At 37.0% G+C, this 22,896-nt stretch overlaps 1 protein-coding gene across 17 annotated transcripts in view; it reads left to right on the plus strand.

Annotated features, from left to right (window-relative positions):
* PIGG (phosphatidylinositol glycan anchor biosynthesis class G) overlaps positions 1-22,896 on the plus strand; it is a 196,793-nt gene that overhangs the window by 134,279 nt on the left and 39,618 nt on the right. For 8 of the 17 annotated variants that reach the window (XR_008912791.1, XM_056802241.1, XM_056802242.1 and 5 more), the window contains 2 exons: positions 12,442-12,751; positions 21,315-21,478. The exons of 4 other annotated variants lie outside the window; for them this stretch is intronic. Coding sequence is in view for 10 of the 13 variants with exons in the window: in XM_056802241.1 (XP_056658219.1) it covers positions 12,442-12,751; positions 21,315-21,478 (474 nt within the window). In the remaining 3 variants the exon portion in view is untranslated. Of the gene's footprint in view, positions 1-2,877; positions 4,437-12,441; positions 12,752-21,314; positions 21,479-22,896 lie in introns of those variants that run through there. 5 more of the 17 variants (XR_008912792.1, XR_008912793.1, XM_007496980.3 and 2 more) reach the window with 3 other exon arrangements.

Raw genomic sequence — 22,896 nt, forward strand, 5'->3', positions numbered from 1 at the left:
ACCACAAACAGCACGGCTATGAATATTCTTGTACAAGTCTTTTTCCTTATTATCTCTTTGGGGTACAAACCCAGCAGTGCTATGACTGGATCAAAGGCCTGCAGTACCTTCTGAGTTTTATGATTTCTCAATGATCCCTAACAGTGGCTCATTGATTTTTTTCTTGACTTGGTAACTTGAACTCATTAAAAACAATTGGTACTTTCTTACTATATCTTTTCTGATATTGAATTTTAATTCCTTGCTAATCATTTAAAATTTATCCTTTCCGATCCAAAGATCATACAGTTTTGACAGGGGAAAAAACAGAAGCAAAAGAAAAAGTCTATAATGCTGCCTTTTCTTCATTACTTTTTATTCTTCTTTTTTCTCCTCTCCCCCCCCCCCCATTTTTTTAAACCCTTACCTTCTGTCTTAGTATCAATTCTAAGACAGAAGAATGGCAAGGACCAGGCAATTGGGTTAAGTGATGTGCCCAGAGTCATGTTAGATTTAAAATAGTTTTGAGCGTTAAATAGTTGTAGATAAGAGAGTGGGAGCCATAAACTCTGATAATTAAAATGTTTGGGAGCAAGGGAAATATATATATCAATTATGAATATGCCCAAGCCAACTGGGTTTTATAGAGAAATTTAATTTATAATACACTGATTAATCAATAGAAAAAGAGAGAAAGTAAGAAAGGAATAAGAATGAAGGGCCTCAAGCCAATAAGGTCTAGACTTCAGTCCTAAGAGGTAAATCAGTCAGTTGGTTTTATCACTCACCCAAGATCTCTCTAGGTAAGGCTTCTCATGCCAACCTCAGGCTCCACCTTCAAGAGAGCCTCCTTTCAAGAAATGTTTCCAGAGAATTCTCCTCCTGACTCCTCCTGAGTTCTCCTTCCACAGCCTCCTTCAAGACCTCTCCAGGAGCTCTCCCTCCAGGACCTCTCTCCTCTCAGACTTCCTTCAGAGCATCCACCTCCCCTCAGTCCTCCTTCAGAGCAACCTCCTCTCCTCAGATCTCCTTCAGAGCAAAACCTCCTCAGTCCTCCTTCAGAGCAACCTCCTCAGTCCTCAGACCCCTCCATCTTTAAGGAAACAATCTAAGTTCCCTCCCCTCAGTTCTCACATCTACCAATCACTGTCGATGTCTCCCCTGTGCCAATGGTGGCTCTAGCTTAACCCAGGACCGCCCAGAGGTCTCTCCCCTTTGCACATGTCTGTTGAAGGTCATATTCTCAAATAATTAAATCTTGATCTTTGCTGCAGCCCTTCCTAAATCCTGTTACTCTGAGTAGGGTGGAGATTGTAGTTTCCAAGACCTGGTTCTGTCATTCCAAGTATCTCTATTGTATCAATTCTAAAATCAATGATGACTCAAAGAACTTCCTGTTCTATGCTTAAGCATAGGTCAAAGCCCTTTCCATTGTTTAGCAAAAGGTTTCTGTCCTAAAGTAGTCTTAAGTAGGGAGGAGAAGGATCCTCCCATGCCAAGGAGTTTCACATTACAATAGAGTTCTTACTATCAGTAGGAAATTTTTTCAAGTATGAAATTTCCCAATGGGGAAATCTCCAACATTCATAAGTCGAAGAAATTTTAAGGTTTACAGTCACAAGCCACAAGGTCTGTGGCCATATTTGAACAGAGGTCCTCCCAACTCAGGCCTGGTGCTTTATCTCTTGTGTTACCTAGCCACACCCTCTCCCATTTCATTTAAAATACTTCCTGATCAGATCTGATCTCTAGATGAAAACTTCTTTTTAGCATTCTTTAGAAGCAGTTCATTCCTGATCAAGAGCCCCATCATTCCTATATATTGATCAATGCTCCAGAAATTCCATTCACTAGTATCTCATTAGCCAACTTTTCACTTGTTCTGTACTTTTTCATAAGTCTTCATTTCAGTCGGAAGGATCGGTGAAAGTATTTCCTATAAACTCTCAGTCCTTTGTTACTCATCTTGAATTTCATAATCCCTAGAAATTCTTTCCAGATTTTTTCTGAATGCATTTATTTTTGCCCCCACATTAATCACTACAAATAGTTATTGGTTCTGTTAGGTATGATGAGTCCCAGGAAGCTCTGGCTTAGTATCCTGAACATTCTCAAGGAAGTAACACACAAGATTAGCTCTGCCTGATGACATGACCTGCCTCCATACTCCCAACTAGAACTTGTGAGCTTGGACAAGCTCTCTTTCTCCTTCAGTAAAATAACAGATTTTGTTGCACCTTTTCTGGTGCTTATGCTTCTTGCTATTCTGCAGCACCTGATAAAAGGATTCCTTTTCTGGGTTATCTGTTACCATATATATAGATCATCTCCCAGTGTAATTTATCTCCTGAAATGGAAATTTCTTTGAAAGGAGGAAAAAACCCTAAACTCTTAGTTGGAATGTCCTCAGATTCATATTTGGGTATATGTGGAAAAACAATCCAGTTGTTTAGACTATACTCTCATTTTATATAAGTCAAGAAGCCTGTCTTATAATCAGAGACTAACATATAGTAACTAGCTATAACAACTCAAGAACTTCTTTTTTTCCTCTGTATCATATTCTTCCATATGCCAATCTTTTGATGAGTTTAAATTCTTAATATGTGTTGTTTAAACCCTCTCTAACTTCTGTGAAAGAGAATTCTTTACTCTATTGTCTATCCTGAATTAATACTAACTTAAGTACTTCACTAGATTGTGAAGACAGGATTAACTCTCCTTTGTCTACCTTTTCATTGAATCAGCACAAGCTTGAACTAGGTTGGAGGAGCTCAAAAACCATTTTAGTGAATTCACACCCTATTTGGTGTTAGGTGAGAAACCAGTAAGATACTTAGAGAGCTCCACCCTTTTTTCTAACTCAAACAGTCAGAAACTTGTGATTTCTTTTAACAGTTCACACCCTCAGAAACTATGAACCCTTTTGATGAGTATTCACCCCTCCAGAAGGTGGGAATTGGTTGCCACAAACACTGCTCTCTGATCAGTGCTAGACAATTTGGAAGCTGTGATTGGCCCCTGTGAAGAGAGGAGGAGACAAGAAACCACTATAAAAGGCCCTGAATTTCTCATGCTAAAAGTAAGTCAACTCCCAGAAGGAAGTTGGCTTCAAGAAGGAATTGGACTTCAAGAAGGAAGTCAGCTTAAGGAAGAAGGTTGGCTCAAGGGAAATAGTCAGCCTCAGGAGTCACCTTCAGCTCTAGTCATTGTCTTGACCTGTCTCTTGGAGGGAACTTGGGTGAGTGGATAGCTGGCTTTACCTTCCTGTCTTCTGGAGAGAGTTTAATTCCTTTTGAAGGTTATTAAGTCCTGGCTGAGTCAAATACTGGAACAATATTTAGTTAGATAAGTTAATATCTTCTCTACCCTTTTGTATTTCTATACTTTCACTCTTTCCATCTCTTTTGTAAATAAAAACTATTAAAGGTCACTTCAACTTTGAGCAATAATATTTTGAACCATATATTTTAGTCAAACCCTTAATTTTAACCCTTACAATTCTCAGAGCCTTTTTTCCTCCTTGATTTCTTTTTAGATAATTTTTATCCTATCAAGGAACACTTTCTCTTCTAGTAGGATAATTTGGTCTTTATTTCTGGAAGTCTAAATGGTTTGGTACAGCTCTATCTCTGAAACTTACTGGATTTGTTTTCTCAGCTCCAAACATCTTCTGAATCTTGGGTCCTTATTTCCTTGTGGCTTTTCTCTCTTGATATGTTTAAAACTCCCAGGAAGTTTGCTCTGCCTATCTAGTTTTTGGGTCCCTAATCAAGCAATTATAGCTCCCTGAAGTAGTCTTCTTATGGACTTCCTTTGTTTATCTGGTGCTAATATTCCCTGAGATGAGAGCAATCAGTAATTAGCAAACTTCTGCTTATGTCTTAATTGCCATAGTGCTTTCATTAAGGCAATTGGCAGCTTTCTGGGTAGAGAAATTTCAAATTCCCTTTTTAAAATCTTTCTCTGGCTGGCTGCTCTGTTATAGAATTCTGTTCTAAGGAAGTTAATATTTAAGAAAAAAGTAAATAATCATCCTTAAATTTTTCCCTTTAGATGACTGAACTTTTAAATTTCAGGTTTTCTGAAGTAGTCTCATAACTCTATATTAAGAATAGGACTTTTCTTTTCTAACTATCTAATCATTTCTCTTTTGATTCTTGTCCTTTTCTAGATTTCTTAAAATGGATGTTCAGTTCAATAAATATTTATTCAGAGTTCTTCCTCTGTACAAGATGCTTGCTCTAGGTAATATGAAATCAGAAACAAAAACAAAAAAATCATTGCCTTCAAGGAATTTACATTCTACTAATATCCTCTAGAACAGGTATAAAATGACAACATTTGTAGAACCCACTGGAATTGCTTGTTGGCTCTGGGAGTGGGGAAGGAAAGAAAATTAATCATGTAAACATGGAAAAATATTTAAAAATAAAAATAAATAATATTATCCAGAATTCTGGCTTTGGTTATTTTTCCTCTCTATATTTTCTTCCTTGGCAATCTTTTCCACTTCCATGGCTTTAATTCTCAACACTATACAAATTATTTCCTAATCTATAAATCTAATCCCTCCTCTTTTGAAAGCTCCAGATCTATATCACTGTATGAATACCATCATGATGCATAAAACTTAATATATTTAAAACAGAGTTTATCGTTTTTTATGAAACTAAGGATACTTCTCCTCAGATCAGGGGGACAGCACTCAGACTTTTGCTCTAGATCAAATTGCTTTGGGATCACTGAAAACTTTCAGGTCTCTAGACTATCCTTGAGTATGTAAAATAACACAATATTCAGTACTCCCAAGAAAGCAGCTATAGGACTAGCCCAGACTTTCCCATCAGAAGTGCCACAGAGCCGCCCAGCTCTAATATCAAGTTCACAGTCAGGATACTCCTTGACTATAGGCTAGAAGAATGGGCAAGAACAAAAAAAGAATCTTCCCATAAGGAACTGTTATGTTGACAGGGAAGCTCAAGACCCAAATTTAGAAGAGAATGACTTTAAAACAACTATAAGCAAAACCTCAGAGGAAACATAGCTTGGACACAAACTCAGCTACAGTGCCTGGAAGAGATGAAGCAGGAGTTTAAAAAGGAATTTGAAATATTTTCATAGGTGAAATTAGGGTGCTTGAGGAAAATTTTGGAAAAGAAATGAGCTATGGGAGAAAGAATTGGAAAGAGAATTAACAGCTTGACATAAGAGGTACAAAACCTTGTCCAAACAGCAAAATCCTTGAAAATGTGAATGGACTAAATAGAAACTAATAACTTCATGTGGCAACAAGAAATATTAAAACAAACTTAGGAGACTAGAAAAACAAAAGAAAATGTAAGATACATTACAACAATTTAAAAAACTGATCTATAAAATAGTTGAAAAAAATGTAGGAATCATTGGACTATTAAATGCTTTGACCAAAAAAAAGAACCCACACATCTTATTTCAAAAAATCTTTAAAGAAAACAATCTAGAGGGCAGCTGGATAGCTCAGTGGATTGAGAGACAGGTTCAGAAACAGGAGGCCCTGGGTTCAAATCTGGCCTCAGACACTTCTCAGCTGTGTGACCCTGGGCAAGTCACTTAACTCCCATTGCCTAGCCCTTACCACTCTTATGCCTTGGAACCAATACACAGTATTGATTCCAAGATGGAAGGTAAGGGTTTAAAAAAGAAAAGAAAACCATTTAGGTGTCTTAAAACCAGAAGGCAAAGTAGAAATATTCCAATGATTTTCAGATGATCTCACCTGGATCTATTTTCCAGGATATTTATTTTAGATTTTTTTTTCATTCTTTTGATTTTTTTTTTTGGTTCCCTGATATCTTATGGATTTGTTAGCTTCTCTTTGTCCAATTCTAATTTTTAGGAATTTATTTTCTTCTTTGAGTTTTTGTTTTCTTTTCCATGGGGCTAATCCTACTCTTTAAGGAATTGTTTTCTTCAGTGTTAAAACAAAAATATTTTTTCTTCCATTTCTATTTGTTCTATTCTGGTCTTTAAGGGGTTGTTTTCTTCAGTGTATTTTTGTGCCTTCATTTCCTTTTGGCCTATTCTAATTTTTAAGGAGTTGATTTCTTCAGTGAATCTTTTCCCCTCCCCCAGCTATTGAGTCTTTTTGTTTTTTTAACCCTTACCTTCCACCTTAGAATTAATAGTATATATTTGTTTCAAGGCAGGAGAGTGGTAAGGGCTAGGCAATGGGAGTTAAGTGACTTGCCCAAGGTCATATAGCTAGGAAGTGTCTGAGGTCAGATTTAAACCTGGAACTTCCTGTCTCTAGGCCTGGCTTTCAATCTACTGAGCTACCCAGCTGCCCCCTATTGAGTCTGTCAAATCTCTTATTGGATTTTTTTTTTAACTTCTTTTCAAGTTTTTCTAAAGGCTCTTTTGGGGCCTGACATCCTTTCACACTTTCCTTTTAGGCTTCATTTATTTCCATTTTGGCATTGTTGTACACTTAAGCATTTATATTTTGAGCTTCTCTGTCACTAAAGTAATTTTCTAAGATCACTTTTTAAAAAATCTTTTGCTCATTTTTTTAGTTCTTATTTTCCCATTGTCATATCTATCTGTTAATGCCCTTCTCTGCTTCTGGGTTAAGAGGGAATATTGTTCCAAACTTGCAAAGTACTTTTCTCTCGAACCTGGGATAGGTCCAGCTGACTTTGTTTCGTGCAGTGTGTCTCTTTAGAGGGTGGCTCTGCTGGCTTTCTCCGAAGAGGCTTGTAGCTGTTTTATCCAGGTGGATTCTGTTCTCTGCGTTTCCAGTTCCTCTATTTTGAGGGCTGATCTGTACCTTGCTCCACTTGCTTCACTGTCTCAGGCCATGTGGAAATGCTTTGGTTTCATGCCCTTTCTGCCTTCTCAGAAATGAGGCTGAGTGGATTAAACTTGGGCTCCTCACTCTGTCCCCTTTTTGCCTCTAGTCACGTAGTTCCCACTGATGCTATACTCCATAGGCTTCTCTTCTTATCACAGTGAGACATGTTCCTCTTGGTTTCCTTTGTTTTGAGGCAATTTCTTTTCATGTGTGTGTGTGTGTGTGTGTGTATGTAGGGTTTGTTTGAGCATCCTTTACTCCATCATCTTAGATCTTAACATATAATTCCTCTTAATTGTGTATTTTTTTTGCAAAGTGGAAAAAAGAAAGAATCCATCAGTCACTCCCAGAAAGGAACTCCAAAATGAAAACCTACAGGAACATCATAACCAAAATCCAAAGCTTAAAAAAAACAACAACAAAGGTTAAAGAGAAATACTGTAAACAGCCAGATAGAAAGAATTCAAGTACAAAAGAGCCATAGTCAGGATTATACATAATTTTGTAGTGTTAAGGTCCGGGATTTCACCCACCACCATGGAAGTCCACAAACAATGCAAACAGGCAGAGAAAGGCCATTTATTGAACTGATACGCGCATCAGTGGGAACCTCTATCATCAGAGTTCCGAGTTGCTTCTGACAGGCTGGGCTTTTTATACTTTTCTGTAGGCACTTTATCTACTATATACCATCCTTGGAATTTTGCCTGCATGTATGGCTCTTATCGGCTTCCTACTATTCTTGGAACTTTGACAATTCTATATTATTGGGGTCTTCCTAGCCTGTTGCTTGACATATTTATTGGGGTCCTCCTGGCCTTTATCTGGTATCTACTGCAGCTGGTGGTTTGGCATATTTATGGTTCTAACAAGTTTCTCAAGGCTGACCAGCTCATTAGGCCTTCCTGCTAGGATTTGGTATATTTACGGTTCTGACAGGTCAGCTTGTTAGGCCTTCCTGTTTTCTCAAGGTTGGCCATTTTCCGGCCTCCCTCATTAGCCATCATATGAAAGAGAAGAAAACTTGGAATACAGTATTTTAGAAGACAAAGGACCTGGGTTTGCAGTGAAGAATAACTTACCCAGTAAAACTGAGTATAATGCTACAGAGGAAAGAAAATGAATCTTTAATGAAATATAGATGATGTACAGGTTTTTCTGATGAAAAGAACAGCATGAGAATTTTGAAATCCTGAGCACATTTCCCCCTTCTGACTTCTCTGTTTCTGTCAGTGGTACCATTTTTCACCCAGTTCTCTTCGTTTGAAAATTTGGAATGATTCTTGATTTTCTTTGCTTACCTCGAAGTCAACCAATTTTTGATAAATTATTTCACAATTCATACCCTTCTTTCTATGTTTAATGTAACTAAACTGACACAGGCACTCATTACCTTCTGCGTAGGCTATTATAATAGTCTCCTCAAAGATCTTTGCATCTCCACTTTTTGTTTCTTTTATACCTTTGTAATACTGCTTTTATGCATAAATGTGGACACAGCATTCTTCTGTTCACAAACCAGTCAAAACTTAGGAAAAAGAAGGCAAAATACTTTAGGACATCTGGACTTTATATCAGGCAAGCTCCATTGCAAACCAAAGGATGCCAGTGAACCAGTAGGGAAACATGGCTTAGTATACGTTAATGTTACTTTGGTGGATCAGAAGAGTTGCTTTGTTTTCTTTGTCTTTCAAACAGGGACAAATCTTTTCACCTCTTTTTCCTCATCTTTACAATGGGTACTTCATGAGGTTGTGGAGACCAAAGCAAAACCTTAGCCTATCTCAAAGCACTAACCAAAAGCTAGTTGCTAATAGACCACTCTTTTATCATTATTAGCAGCTGATATATGGGACAGACTTGCTTTTCTGACCTCAACTTAGATCTCTTTTTAGGACTCCCCTTTTTTATTACAGACTTAACCTTCTACATTCCTTGTGCAGTAGGTACTATATAGAAATATTTAACTTGAGGGATCTTAGTGATCTTTGATAATTCTTAGAGGATTCAAATGAGATTCTGTATGGCCCTACTTTATACCCAACTTCACCATAGTTTTGTGTTGAAAGCAATGGTGGATATTATATGTCATAAATTCAGTGTTTGAAGGGATTCTTTAGAAATTTTCTTCATCATTGAATTGACAACCTGTCAGACCAGTCTCTGGCCTTACTGTATTGTTTGGCTCAGTCTCTGTGCCCATAACATTTCTCCTGAGAGACACCAAGGTGACAGAATAAGAAATCATATACTGGTATTCCTGAAGGGCTGCATTAGAGTCCCACACCCAGGAACAAAGTAGAATCTCTGACCTAACTAAAGTTCTAAGTTAATAATTTTAGCATGATCTCCAGAACCATCAACATAGTGCCCACCTTTATATCAATTATTGTAAGCACTTAATAGTTGAAAGTAATATAGAAGTTCCTGACTTATCCATCCCTCTAGGACCAGGTGGCAAAGAATGAACTGGATGATTGCTCTTTTCTGTAAAGCAAAACTATGTTAGAACTCTCTGGCTTATCATTAGTTTCTTCTAAATATATCTCATGGGAACCTTTAAAACCCTGAGTGTCCCCTGAAGTCTGTGGCCTTATGAAGAGGGGAGAAAGGATTTAGGAGGTGAACAAAACTGAAGGTGATTCTTAGGAATTTTCTTTTTTAAACATTGGTTGAATGGGGCTAACTTTCAAGGTAAAGATCTTGAGAGATGGGTGAGTCAAGCAGTCCTTTCCCCAAAAGTAAAACTTTTGAGACAGATGGTTGAGACAGACTTGACTGCCAGTACCAGCAGAGGGCAGCAACAGTCTGGTTTCTAACTCCACAATTGTAATGGGGGGTAGGGGGAAACTACAGCCTTAGAATCAAGTCCATAAACCTAGGGAGTTCAGCCAAAGAGACTGTGGCTCAGCTGAAGGAACAGTGGAGTCTAGCTGAGCTGAGAGGATCTAGATGCAGGATCTCATACCCAATAGCAGTTTGAAGTCAGTGACATGGCAGTGCCAATGGTCCCAGGTAGCAAGCAAGGACTGGGACTCTCTGAGAGACAGGATCCTTTTGAGAAGGCTGCTGCAACCTGAGAGCCACAGTCCTTAGATTTTCTTTCTTTAGGTGCCACTTCTTCCAGGAGGAAACCTTCTGACAGTGTCCCAGTCTAAAGTGATGGCATCCTTTTTGAACCTCATGCCCCTCTGCGGCATATCTCCTGTGCTTTAACCACATAACTAACTCTTATTGTTTTTCTCTGCATGAAAGGGATTAAATTTCTTCTACTTGAGGACAGAACTAGAGGAGGAGAGGATTATAGGGAAACAGATATCATTTTATTATGAGGAAAGACTTATGGAAAAACTAGAGCCACCCAAAAGTAAAATAAACTGCTTTAGGAAACAGTGAGTTCCCCATCTCAGGAAGCCTTCAAGAAGAGCCTAGATCATCATTTTCTGAGATATTATAGAATCATGGTGGTAACCTATGGCATGCATGCCGGAGGGAGCACTCAGAACCTCCTCTGAGGGCATGCCCACCATCTCCCCAGCACAGATTTCCAGAGGGATGTGGGACCTGACTGTTCCCCTCTTCCTCTCCATGCATGCTTGAGGACATTTCTCACATCACCTTCTCCTCTAAAAGGTTTGCCATTACTGTTATAGAAGATTCCTGTTTTGGGTATAGGTTGGACCAGATAATCTCTGGGGACCCTTTCAGTTCTTCAATTCAGCAAACATTAAGGACCTCTTTTATGTAGAACTATGCTAAGTACTAAGGGAGATTTAAAATTTACATAAACCATAGTTCCTGCTCCCCTGGAGCTTACAGAGAGATAATAATAATAATGATAATAGCTAACAGTTACATCATGCTTACTATGTGCCAGACACTGTGCTAAGCACTTTACAGTTGTTTCACTTGTCCCTCACTATAGCTCTGGAAGGTTGGTGCTATTATTAGCTCCATTTTACAGATGAAGAAACTGAAGCAAGAACTTAAAGGACTTGCCCATGGTCTCATACAGTATCTAAGACCCAAGTTTAGATAGAGCCTCCTAATAGCTAATAATTAACATTATAAATAGGTCTTCTTATCTCTGCCTCAGTGCTCTATTTATTGTGCCACCAATTAAAATATCATAGTTATATGTAGCTTTAGTGCATTACACTTTACTGTTCTTTGTAGATATTACATTTTTTCACAAATTGAAGGCTTGTGACAACTGCATTGAGCAAGTCTATCAGTGCCATTTTTTCCAATAGCATGTGCTCACATCACACATTCAGCAATTCTTGCAATATTTAAAACTTTCATTGACATGTCACTTATGATGAGCTATGAACAATGAATGATCTTTGATGTTACTATTGTAATTGTTTTGGGTCATGACAAATTATACCCATATAAAATGGCGAACTTAATTATATTGTTTTGTGTGCTAACTCTATGAACCTGCTATTCCCCATCTCTCTCATCCTTATTTCCTGAGATACAAAAATATTGGAAATTAGGCCAGTTAATAACCCAAAGTGGCTTCTAAGTGTTCAAGTGAAAGGAAGAGTCAATTGGTACAAGAAATTAAATTGTTGTGTCATTTTAAGAAATTGCCACACATCTTTCAGCACCCACCACCCAGATCAATCAGCAGCCATTAACATCAAGACAAGATCCTCTAGCAAAAAGGTTACAATTTGCTGAAGACTCAGATAATGGTTAGATTTTTTAAGCAATAAAATATTTTAAATTAAATGCTGTTGTACACTTAATAGACTACAGTATAATGTAAACATAACTTTTACATGCACTGGGAAATTAAAAAAAAAACTTGTGACTTATTTTATTGGGATACTCACTTTATTGTAGTGGTCTGGAAATATCTCTAAGGTATGCCTATAATACTACAATAATTTTTTTCTTTAAAAAAACTCAAACCCAAACCTTACCTTCGATATTAGAATCAATACTGTGTATTGGTTCCAAGGCAGAAGAGTGGTAATAGCTAGACAATGGGGGTTAAGTGACTTGCCTATAGTCACACATCTAGAAAGTGTCTGATGTCAGATTTGAACCCTGAACTCCCATCTTTAGGCCTGGCTCTCAACCCACTGAGCTAACTAACTACCACCTATAACACTACTATAAAATATGATATTTGTTGTGCATTAGAGAGTTGCAAAACAGTAAATTCTATGATTATGATGTAATTAGTAATACAGTGGCCTGAAACTGCAGGCTTTATTATATTTTAAGGCATCTTGTTCTTGATATCAGAGTTGTGCCTTTGGTAATGGAGCCAATATGATGATTTTCACACTACCTGTGGGAAACCAATTGAACTGTCTTTGGTATGCTGCGATCACATAGATGTTACCTTGACTCTTATAACCCAGGATCCCTCTCCTTCCATCTGACCCTATAAACTCATAGATCTGTCAGGTATAGTAGAGTATAATGGGATGTCATTGTTCCTTTCTGACTCAAGTACAAAGACTTGTTCTCAGGGTCCCCCCAGACATTGGGACAGTATGGTTAATTTTGTGGAGTTTTAGCCAACAGAACGATAAGCCGCATATGAAAGAAAGTACTTGGATTTTGTAGAAAGAATCTTAATAAGTCTAACTTGTTCTTTTTTTTTTTAGGGGAATTATTGAAGCTCGTTTTGTGTATGTCTTTGTTCTGGGTATTCTTTTCACTGGAATCAAAGACTTGCTTAAGTCCCAAATCATTTTTGCAGACGTCAGTATCAAGAGTCTAGGTTTGTGGGACATATATAACGGATTAGTTCTTCTAGCAGCCTTGCTGCTTCGGCCTCACAATCTTCCTGTTTTGGTGTTTAGTCTGTTGATTCAGGCTGTAATGACAAAATTCATCTGGAAGCCCTTAAAACATGATGCAGCTCAGGTTACAATAATGCATTATTGGTTTGGCCAAGCATTCTTTTATTTTCAGGTATGTTACTACCACCAATAGAAGACTATTTACCTTTTACATGCTCTTATTTTAGTTTTCTTTAACTTGGAAAATTATTCATAGTATTACCTTACTTGAAGTTGTAGTCTTTTCTGAATGAAGTAACTGTTTTTTAGTATGGCATTAGAGGTTATATCGAGTGTAAAAATAATTTATTAACATATTTTGTTTTTTTAATATCACCTTCATGTCTAAATATATCCCTTACTCTTCCCCTACCCAGTGAGTTTTGCAGAATAAAAAGAAAGGAAAAATTTTTCAGCAAAACCAGCCAGTATATCAACTATCTGACAATATAGGCATTATTCTATGCCATAGACCCTCACCTCTGCCAAGGAGGAAAGTACATTTTATCAACACTTTTCCTAGGTCAAGCTTATTCATTATAATTATGCAGTGATCAGTTTCATTTATTTGTTCTATTTACTTTGTTGTCATTGTATAAACTGTTTTCTTGGTTTTGCTTACTTCATTCTATATCACTATATGTCTTCTCATGCTTCTCTTCATCCTTCATATTCATTGTTTTATGGTGTGGTTATAACTTCCATTAATGGCAGTTATTTGATTTCTTGTATTTACCATCATATAAGGTGATGTTATGAATAGTTGGATATACATGGGACCTTTCTGTTCTGTCTTTGACTTCACTGAAGTATGTAGTAATATAATAGTAATAGGATCTCTTGATCAAAAGGTATGGACTTTTTAGTCATTTCAGTTTTAGCATGATTCCAAATTATTTTCCAGAATGGCTGCATCAATTCACAGTTACGCCCAGAGTATATCTGTTTACCTGTTCTGAAACTCCTCCAACACTGACTATTTCCATTATCTGTCATCTCTGCCAATTTATTGAATGTGAGGTGGAATGGTGGGCTAGTTAACAAAATTCAGTTCAGGCTACCTAAGAAATGCTTACTCTGCATGGCATCAGCTCTAAATATGAAAACCTGTAGTCCCTGCCTTCAAGGAATTTAGTCTAATTGGGAGGATTTATCATGTACATGGATAAGCAATAACACAAGATAAAATATAAGGGCAAAAGAGTTCCAAAGTGATAGAAGAAATATAAGGAAAGAGATCCCTCTGAACTGGGGAAGGTAGGGATCATGGAAATCCTTATGATAAAGAGGTGGTACCTTTAGAATTAGCTACAGGGAGCATATTCCAGGTATGAGGTTATCTCAAATCAGAGGTAGAGACAAGATTAGGAAATAATTGGAGTCCAGTTTGCCTAGAAGTCAGAGTGTGGCAAAGGAAATACTGTGAAATAGGACTGGAAAAATAGCTTGGAATCAGATTGTAGGGGGCCTTTATAGACTCCAGCCTATAGAATTTTTATTGTATTTGTAGATATAAAGGGAGCACAGGATTTTGGAGCAGAAGAGCATGTGCATTAGGAAAATGAATTTGGAAGTTATGTGAAGGATAAATTAGATCGGAGTAAAGGGAGCTTTGGAAAGAGCCTGAGAGAGCATCTATTTGAATCTCCTCATTTTACAAAGGAGGAAACCCTGGTAAGAGTCAGAAAAGTTAAGTAAATTGTTCAGAACTGCATAGGTAAGAAGCTGGGCAAGAATTCAAACTCAGTTATCCTGACTCCAAATACAGGGTTCTTGATAATGCATATGCTGCCATTCAATTCATATGCCATTAGGATCATCTCAGTGTGGGAGGATTTGGAAAAGGAGAGCAGATTTCCTATCAAGGGGAAATTTCTAGTATTGTATTGTTAGATCTTGGTTTGGGTTGATCTCTTCCTCCTCCTCTCTCTTCCTTCTTTCTCCCTTAGTACTAGAGAGATGATGGTTCCAAAGGACTTTGCCTTGATCAGACCACATTTGTATTGTGTATTCATTTTGGGATGATGCAATCATATCTTCAGTGGGTTGCATGAAATAAAATGGATTGAAACATGTTTTGACCATGGGCAAACACTTTTTACTGTTCTTTTATTTGATACATTTATCTGGCTCCTAAACTTTGTAGCTAGCTTCCAAATCCAGAGTAGTTTTGTTAATCCTCTGGCTGTGACAGTTGTCCAGATCCCATTAAAAAAAAAAAAAAAACTCTTACTTTCTGTCTTAGATCTGATATTGTTAAAAGGATTTTCTTAATCTCTCCCTCTGTCTCTTAAGAGGCAGGAACAGAAGGATTTCTGAGTAGGAACTGACAGGTGTCTGAGAGAGCTGAAGATTCCATTACCTAGGAGATGAAGATTTCTAGGGAAGGAATCAGCTGCCCAGTTAGATTTTTGGTCTCTGGACCTTGAGGGAGCAGGTTCTCTTTCTCTTAGGCTCTGACAGTTTTGAACTGACAGTTGAGATAGAGGAAACAGATTTAAGGAGTTTGTAGGTGATGAATGTTTATTTATTAGTATAGGTAAGTAGTTAGTGAATAAATTTCTAGGTAGAGTAGGTTAGATTAGGCCTGACCTGGCCAGGCAGAAGAACGTGTCCTTTAAAGACAGAGTAGGATTTTTTTAGAAATTTTAATTAGAATTAGGAATTTAGGTATAGTCATAAGGCATTAGAATAATAATCTCTAAGTATGAATACTAAAGCAGAAGAGAGGTAAGGGCTAGGCATTTGGAGTGAAATGACTTGCCCAGGGTCATAGAGGAACACATTTGAATCCAGGACTTCCTGTCTCCAGGCCTGGCTTTCTATCCACTGAGCCACCTAGCTGCCCCTGTCCAGATCTCATTTTAAAGCTTTCAGGACAGGAGATTCATGTCCTCTTCGGGCACTTTATATTTTTGAACTTTGTATTATACTTCACTGCTATACCCTAAGACACTTTGCATTCCTTTAGTTATCAACCTTTGCTGCCAGAAGCTCCTGCGATGTGGCCAACTCAGAAGTTCCTGTTACCAATAAAGCTGGTTTTCTCTTGTCTTATCTTATTTGAAGAAGTTGTTTCCTCTTTTACTTGAGCTTCTAAGCCAATAAAGATTGACTTTGATTCCTACCAGAATTCTAGAAACTTAGTATTAAGGGGAGTGTTTTGCAGAAATTTATAAAAGGGAATGATAATTACTAAGTTGCAACTGAAGTTTATTAAGATTAGGTTATGCCAGGTTAATCTAATTTGCATTTTTAACAGGGTTACCTTAGTAGCTGGTGGTTCATGGAAATACCTAAGGCATCCTTTACCTAGAATTTGACAAAACATTTGACAAAATTTATCATGTTCTCTTTGAGAACAGAATGGAGATATGTGGACTAGATGATAGTATAGACATGCACATTCAAACTGTTTGAATGACTGGCCCCAAAAGGTGGTCATGCATTAATGGATTTCATTTTGGAGGGAGGCCTTTAGTAGAGTGCCTTAGGGATCTGCCCTGAACCATGTGCTATTCAACATTCATCCAGGATATCAGTGATTCTGAATAAAGGTATAAAAAACATTCCTATAAAATGAGTGCAGCTAGGTAGCATAGCAGATAAAGTCCCAGGCCTAGAATCAGGAGAAACTGGTTTCAAATCTAGCCTCAGATACTCCCTACCTGTGTGACCCAGGGCCAGTCATTTAATCACAATTGCCTAGCCCTTGCCACTTTTATGTCTTAGAATTGATACTAAGAGAGAAGATGAGGGTTTAAAAAGAAATAAATGTGGAGATGATATAAAGCTGGCAGGAATAGCTGGAACATTGAATTGATCACATTTTTTCAACTGGGTGTGTTTTAGACTTTTTATTTCATCAGTATTGGGAGCTTATAATAAAGAAACTCCATCTAGTGCAGAATAACAAATGTTTTGTAATTTATAATCTTACAGAGTTGCCTGGTAGGTCAGATTCATGAATTTGCCCAGGATCCCATAGCCAAGGATGTTAGAGCTAGAACTTGAACACAGGTCTTTGTGCTCTGATTGGCTCTCTATCCATTAGGCCATGCTGCTTTGCAGAATGAGGCTGAAGGACATCAAGAGGCTAGAACAAATTGTGAGCAGAGTCTTTTTGCAGATTTAATTTAATTAAGATCAGTGCAAAACCCTAGATTCACAGGACTTAACTAACTGGAAGATATCTTAGAGACCACCTAGTCCAAACCTTATTTTATAGACGAAGAAACTCAGACCTAGAGAGGTGTAGTAAATTGTTCAAGGTTGCAGTGAAAGGTAATGAACATACTCCGGTTTGAAGCCTAGATTCTTTAGAAGAGAATCTGATGCTCTTTCTATTACTCCCACACTTGAATTAAAAAAAAATTTTTTTTTAATGCTCTTGCATCATGATGAAAGATGGCAAATAGTTCCTGTGAAAAAGGTCCTCAGGTTTTAGTGCAATTTAGTGCACTGGAAGTTCAGTATGTCAGTAGTTTGATAGAGCAGAAAAGCTGAGAAAATTTTAGACTCCATAGGGAGAGGTTAGTGCCCAGAAACAGGTTATTGGCTCATTGCCATCTAGTTAGGTCATATCTCGAGTATTGTTTGTGTCCAGTTCTAGGAGCCAAGGTCACTAATAAGCTGAAGAGTGTCCAGAGAAGGATGATGAAAGAATTCAACATCAGGCTAAATGAGAATTACTTGAAAGAACTGGGGAACATTTTTTGGAGAAGAGAGATTGTGGAGGAGACATTATGCCTGATAGTATATGATGGACCTGCACATGTGTTCTCATCTATTGAAACTGCATATGTGAAGTGCTTTGCCAACCTCCAAGCACTTTATAACTGCTAGCTGTTATTATGGAAGGATTCAACTTGTTTTGCATGACCCAAAGAGAGAAATAGAAGGAAGTATGGGCTTGAAATTAGAGAGTCTGGATTTGAATCATGCTCTGCCACCTTCTACCTTTGTGACTGTTCAATATTTCTAGATGTCAGTTTTTTCATTTGCAAAGTATGATACTTGGAACAGGCTTCCTCAGGGGGAAGTGAATTTGATTTTTTTAAGTGGAAGCTAGAGGGATGTCATAGAAAAGATTCCTCATTAGCTACAAAATGATCCTGATGGCCTTTAATTCTCAGATTTTTTTGTGTGTGTATTTCTGGCCTCGAATGGTGGATTAGGAAGGAGGGGATGTACACAAAGATAGAATCTATAGGAGTTGGCAGCTGGTTAGTGAATGGAACAGGAAGAGTGAAAGAAGAATTTTGAAGAGAGGAAGAAGAGTTCAGTTTAATATGTAATGAATTTCAAAGGGTTTGAGGCATCTAGATAGACATGCTTGGAAAACTTGAAAATTTTGGCTGAAGGTAGATATGTAGAAGTCAGCCAATTAGAGGTGATCCTTGGAGTTGTGAGAACAGTTATGGTAATCCAATTTTTATAGAGATAAAATAGGAAGAAGGCCAAGGACTAGATCACTATTATCTAATAGCCCTTTTGGATCTAAAATTCAGTATTGAATGTGACAGGATCTAGTACAATGCTTTCTATTTGCAAACAGAGATTGGTCTTTCACATTGACCCAATACTCTATATTCTTTGGTTAAGAATGGTCAATTAAATGTCCAATTCTATGCTTTCCAACCAACATTCCTTTATATGGTCTGGAAGAATAGATTGAGAAGCTTTTTCACATGCATGCATTATGTGGTCAGCTGAAGTCTTCTTTGTCCTTTAGCTCTTTAATTAATAAGACACAATATATTTGATTCTCAAATGTGTGGATTAATTATATACAACTTAGCATTTCCTATCATGGTTTCATCCTTAATATTTTTGGGGAACACTCAAGAGAAAGCTAATAAATGATCTTTCCCACTAGAATTACATGTGGGATGTTATCCCTTGGTCTATAAGCCTCCACAATTCAAGTCTGTTGAATAGAAGAAAGCATCCTCAAAGATGATTGCAAACTAATCCCTATATTATCTATGTTCAGTTTATCAAGGGATTAAAATAAAAAGAACTACTGAATATGAGTAATCTAAGTATGTAGAAATTCACTGAGTTATACTTTGAAGAGCTCTAGATGGAATTGCTCAGTTGCCCTGCTTCCTTATATCACTACCTCTTCTTTCTAAGCTGGAGATAGATTTCTTCCCCTTTCAGATTCATATGCAGCCTTCTGACTTCAAATGTCCTCTCATTCTCTCAATTGACTGTTTTCCTCTACCTGAGAGGGAAGATAATTAAAGAAATCTTCTTTAAGAAATAATGGCTGTTGATCTGAGCAGTTTTCAGAATATTTGGAAATGATATATGACCATATGAAAAACTGCTCCAAATTAAAATACTGGTGTTTTGGTAAAGATGACAAAAATGGAAACAGTCAATGTTGGAGGGCCGTGGGAAGATAGGCACACTAATATGCTGCAGGTGGTGGTGTGAATTGGAACAACCATTCTGGAAAATAGTTAGGAATTATGCAAGAAAATGACTAACTGGTTCATACCTTTTTACTTAGAGATCCCACTACTGGGAGGTCTAATGCAGAATCAAGAGTTCCAGTATAAGCCAGAATATTTATAGCAACAGGGTTTATGACAGAAAAGACCTGGGAACAAAGTGAGCACCTATCATTTGGATAATGACTAAATAAATCGTGTATATATGAATGTAATATAATGTTATTATTCAGATAGATGTGAGGAATGTGAGGGATTCAGAGAAGCATGGGAAGATTTTTATAAATAAATACAGAATGAAACAAGCATAGGATGACAGAGTTAGAGCTGAAAGGCACTACCCCTATAGACCATCTAGTTAACTCTCATTTTAAAAATTCTATTATATTGATATCTTTGATTTATATCACTTTCCTTTCTGAATGTACCCTTCCTTTCTCCCCTGACCTCTCAAGTCATTACTTATAACAAAGTTTTAAACAGAAAGAGGGGAAAAAAGAAATTTAGAAAAACCAATCAATGCATCAATTATGATTAATAATATAAATGATATTCCACAGCTATAATCCCTTATCTCTGTAAAAAGGAAGGAAATTAATTTTACCAACTCTTCTATTGAACCATGCTTACATGTTATAATTTTACAGGGTTTAGTTTAAGTTGTTTATTTTTTCTGTTTATGTTGCCATAATCATTATGTACACTGTTTTCCTGGTTCTTTTTTTTCTATATTTCATCAGCTCAAATATTTCTTCTTATGTTTCTCTGACCACAGAAGAAATCTCCAGAAGTGACTATGGTGTAAAAACAAAAGGCATCATTTGAAACTTGTTTTTTAAGAAATAGCTGAGGTTTAATAGAAGTAGACTGTATACCAGTTCCTGAGGGCATGTAGGTCATCTAAAGAATAAGCCATTTGAGGAACTTAAAATCAATAGCAAAAGTCATATGATCATGGAATCCTGTAAGTAGAAGGGATCTGAAAGGTCATCTAGTTTCCAAGTTTTACCTACGGCATGAATTCCCCTACAATTTCTTTATGTGGTCTTCTCATTTCTATTTAAATACTATAAGTGATCGTGAAACAATTTGTCCAATTTTCAGGAAGTTAGAAAATTCTTCCTTACTTGAGCCTCAAGTTGGTTTCCCTACAACTTCTTGTTTAGTCTTTTTAAGTTGGTCTGAGTCTTTGTAACTACATTTAGGGCTTTTTTCGGCTAAGATAAAGGAGTAGTTTGCCATTCCTCCTCCAGCTCATTTTATAGATGATGAAACTAAAACAGAGTTACATGAATGCCTAGTGACATAGCTAATAAGTGTCTGAAGCCATATTTGAACTCAGTAAGACTTATCTTCCTGACTCCAGGCCCAGTGCTCTATTCACTGCACCACCTAGCTGTGCCCCCTATAATTTCTACTCATTCATAGTTCTGTCCTGGACCCATGCTAGCCACGGCCTGCCCTTTCCTCAGCTCCAGAGTCGCTCTCAGATATTTGAAGATAATGATCATGTCCTTCTAAGTTTTCAATTTACCTAAAATTTCCAAATTGTAATTGAAAAGTAGGCAGTATTCTCTTGGTTTTCCTATACTCATATTTTTATAGCTTTTAAAGGGTTTTGAGGTATTTTTCTCACAACAACCCTGTGAGGTAGTTGATATTATTATCCTCGCCTAACAGATAAGGAAATTGAGTCTCAGAAATGAAGTAACTTGCCAAGGGACAAACCAGTCAAGTCCAAACTAGGTCTTAGACCTAGTCTTCTTACTCACAGAGCACTTTTTACTTCACTATGATGTCCTTCTTGGGAATTTCTAAATATGTTTCAAATGATCCATGCATGTCACTTTTTCCATATAGCTTTCCCTGATTTCTTAGCCAGAAGTGACTTTTCTCTTTTCCAAAGTAGTTTATACCTTTCTTATGTGTATATCACAGCCTAGTTTGTATTCCATTTATGTGGATTATACATTTGACTTTTCTTGCCATACTATTTATAGGCTCCTTGACAATAGGGATCTTGTTTAATTAGATTTTGTACCTCAGGCAGTATTTAGCACAGTCTCATGTTTGTAGTAAGTCTTAATAAAACGTTTAATGAATAAATAAAATTAAGATTGGACTACTGGCATTAAACCCTTTAGGCACTGTATAATATAATTCTTTAAATATTTTAATAAATTAATAAATTTAATATACTACTAGACTCATCTTTTTTTTATCCTCTCATTTCAGGGTAATTCCAATAACATTGCCACATTGGATATTTCAGCAGGCTTTGTGGGCCTAGAGAGTTTTATAGAAGTACCAGCTCTTTTCCTTACAGTCTTTGCAACATATATCGGACCTATCCTTTGGGCCATTCACTTGCTAAGTTTTTTGAGTTCAGAAAACAACAGGTAATGATTTATTTTAACTATGTATATGGTGATAAAGTAATTAGAATTAAGAATAGGACTATTGCATTCATAGGATTATGAGATTTAGAGCTGGTGGGACTGTAGAACTCATCTAACCTAGAGCCCATGAACTTATCTTTTTTAATATTTCAGTTATTTCAATATGATTGGTTCCCTGTGTAATCTTATGAATTTTATTTTATGCATTTAAAAACATTCTGAGAAAGGGTCCATAGCCTTGCCCAACTAAGGGGATCTATGATACAAAAATGATTAAGACCTCTCATCTAGGCAGACCTTACTGTATGGATAAGGAACTGCATCCCTGAGAGGATTAGGGATGGGCAATTGCTCAAGATTAGGGATGGGCAATAAATGAAGAGAGACAGGAGTTAGAACCCAGATCTTCCTACAATGTACTGCCTCACCTTTGCCTTCATGGTAGCATCAGGGAGCCCAAAGGATTTTTTCCCCCCAAATTGATTATTTATGGTCATTGTCTTATAAGAAGCAGATCATCATCAATTCCTGGAGGTCATTTCATATGGTCGTTGTTCTTGATCTACATAATAAGAAAAAATTATTAGGTAACAGGAGGTTGTCAGACATATGAAACATTCAGGAATTAGGATAGAAATACCTTTATACCTCCAGCATTAGATTGTCTTCCCCTGAATGGTTTTCTGTGAGACTTCTTGGCAACACTCAAGTCTGTTTTTCTCTGTTAATTCCTGGACCATTAGTCAGCCTGGTTTCTAGCTACAGAGGAGACAGTATTCATTCAACTGACCTCACAGATTCTCTTCTTTGGTATCTGGCTTAGTGGTGAGCTTTATTCTTCACTTTTCTGGAGTATATAAATAGAGTAGTTTGACCATCTGATTTTAAAAGCCAAAAAAACTCTGGGGAATCCTGTAGGGACACTTTCTTAGGTTCCTACTGAGAGCTGCTCCTGGATATATACTGTATGGAATGTGCCCAAGTCTTGGCAAAGGTTTGGTTAGGTAAATAGAGTATTCCTGTGAGTAAGGATTCTGTCTTGCTCACTCCTTTTACTGTGTTTTTAGAAAGAAATGTGTAAAACTGTAGTTTAAACATTTTTATTGATATTCTTTTTCTTATATTACATCCTAATGATTCCCCATCCCTTTCTCCAAATGAATAATTAAACAAATTAAATCCTCCCTTGATCTTGGTGTTTTTTTTTTTTAATTTTAGTCAATTTAGAATATTTTTCCTTGGTTATGAGTCGTGTTCTTTTCCTCCCCTCCCCCCAACCCCTACCATAACTGACATACAATTCCACTGGGTTTTACATGTGTCCTTGAATAGAAAACCTATTTCTATATTGTTATATTTTGCGCTAGGGTGATCATTTAGAGTCTATATCCCCAATCATATCCTCATTAACTCATGTG

The sequence above is a fragment of the Monodelphis domestica genome, chromosome 6, assembly GCF_027887165.1.
Source record: "Monodelphis domestica isolate mMonDom1 chromosome 6, mMonDom1.pri, whole genome shotgun sequence".
Classification (NCBI taxonomy): Eukaryota; Metazoa; Chordata; class Mammalia; order Didelphimorphia; family Didelphidae; genus Monodelphis; species Monodelphis domestica.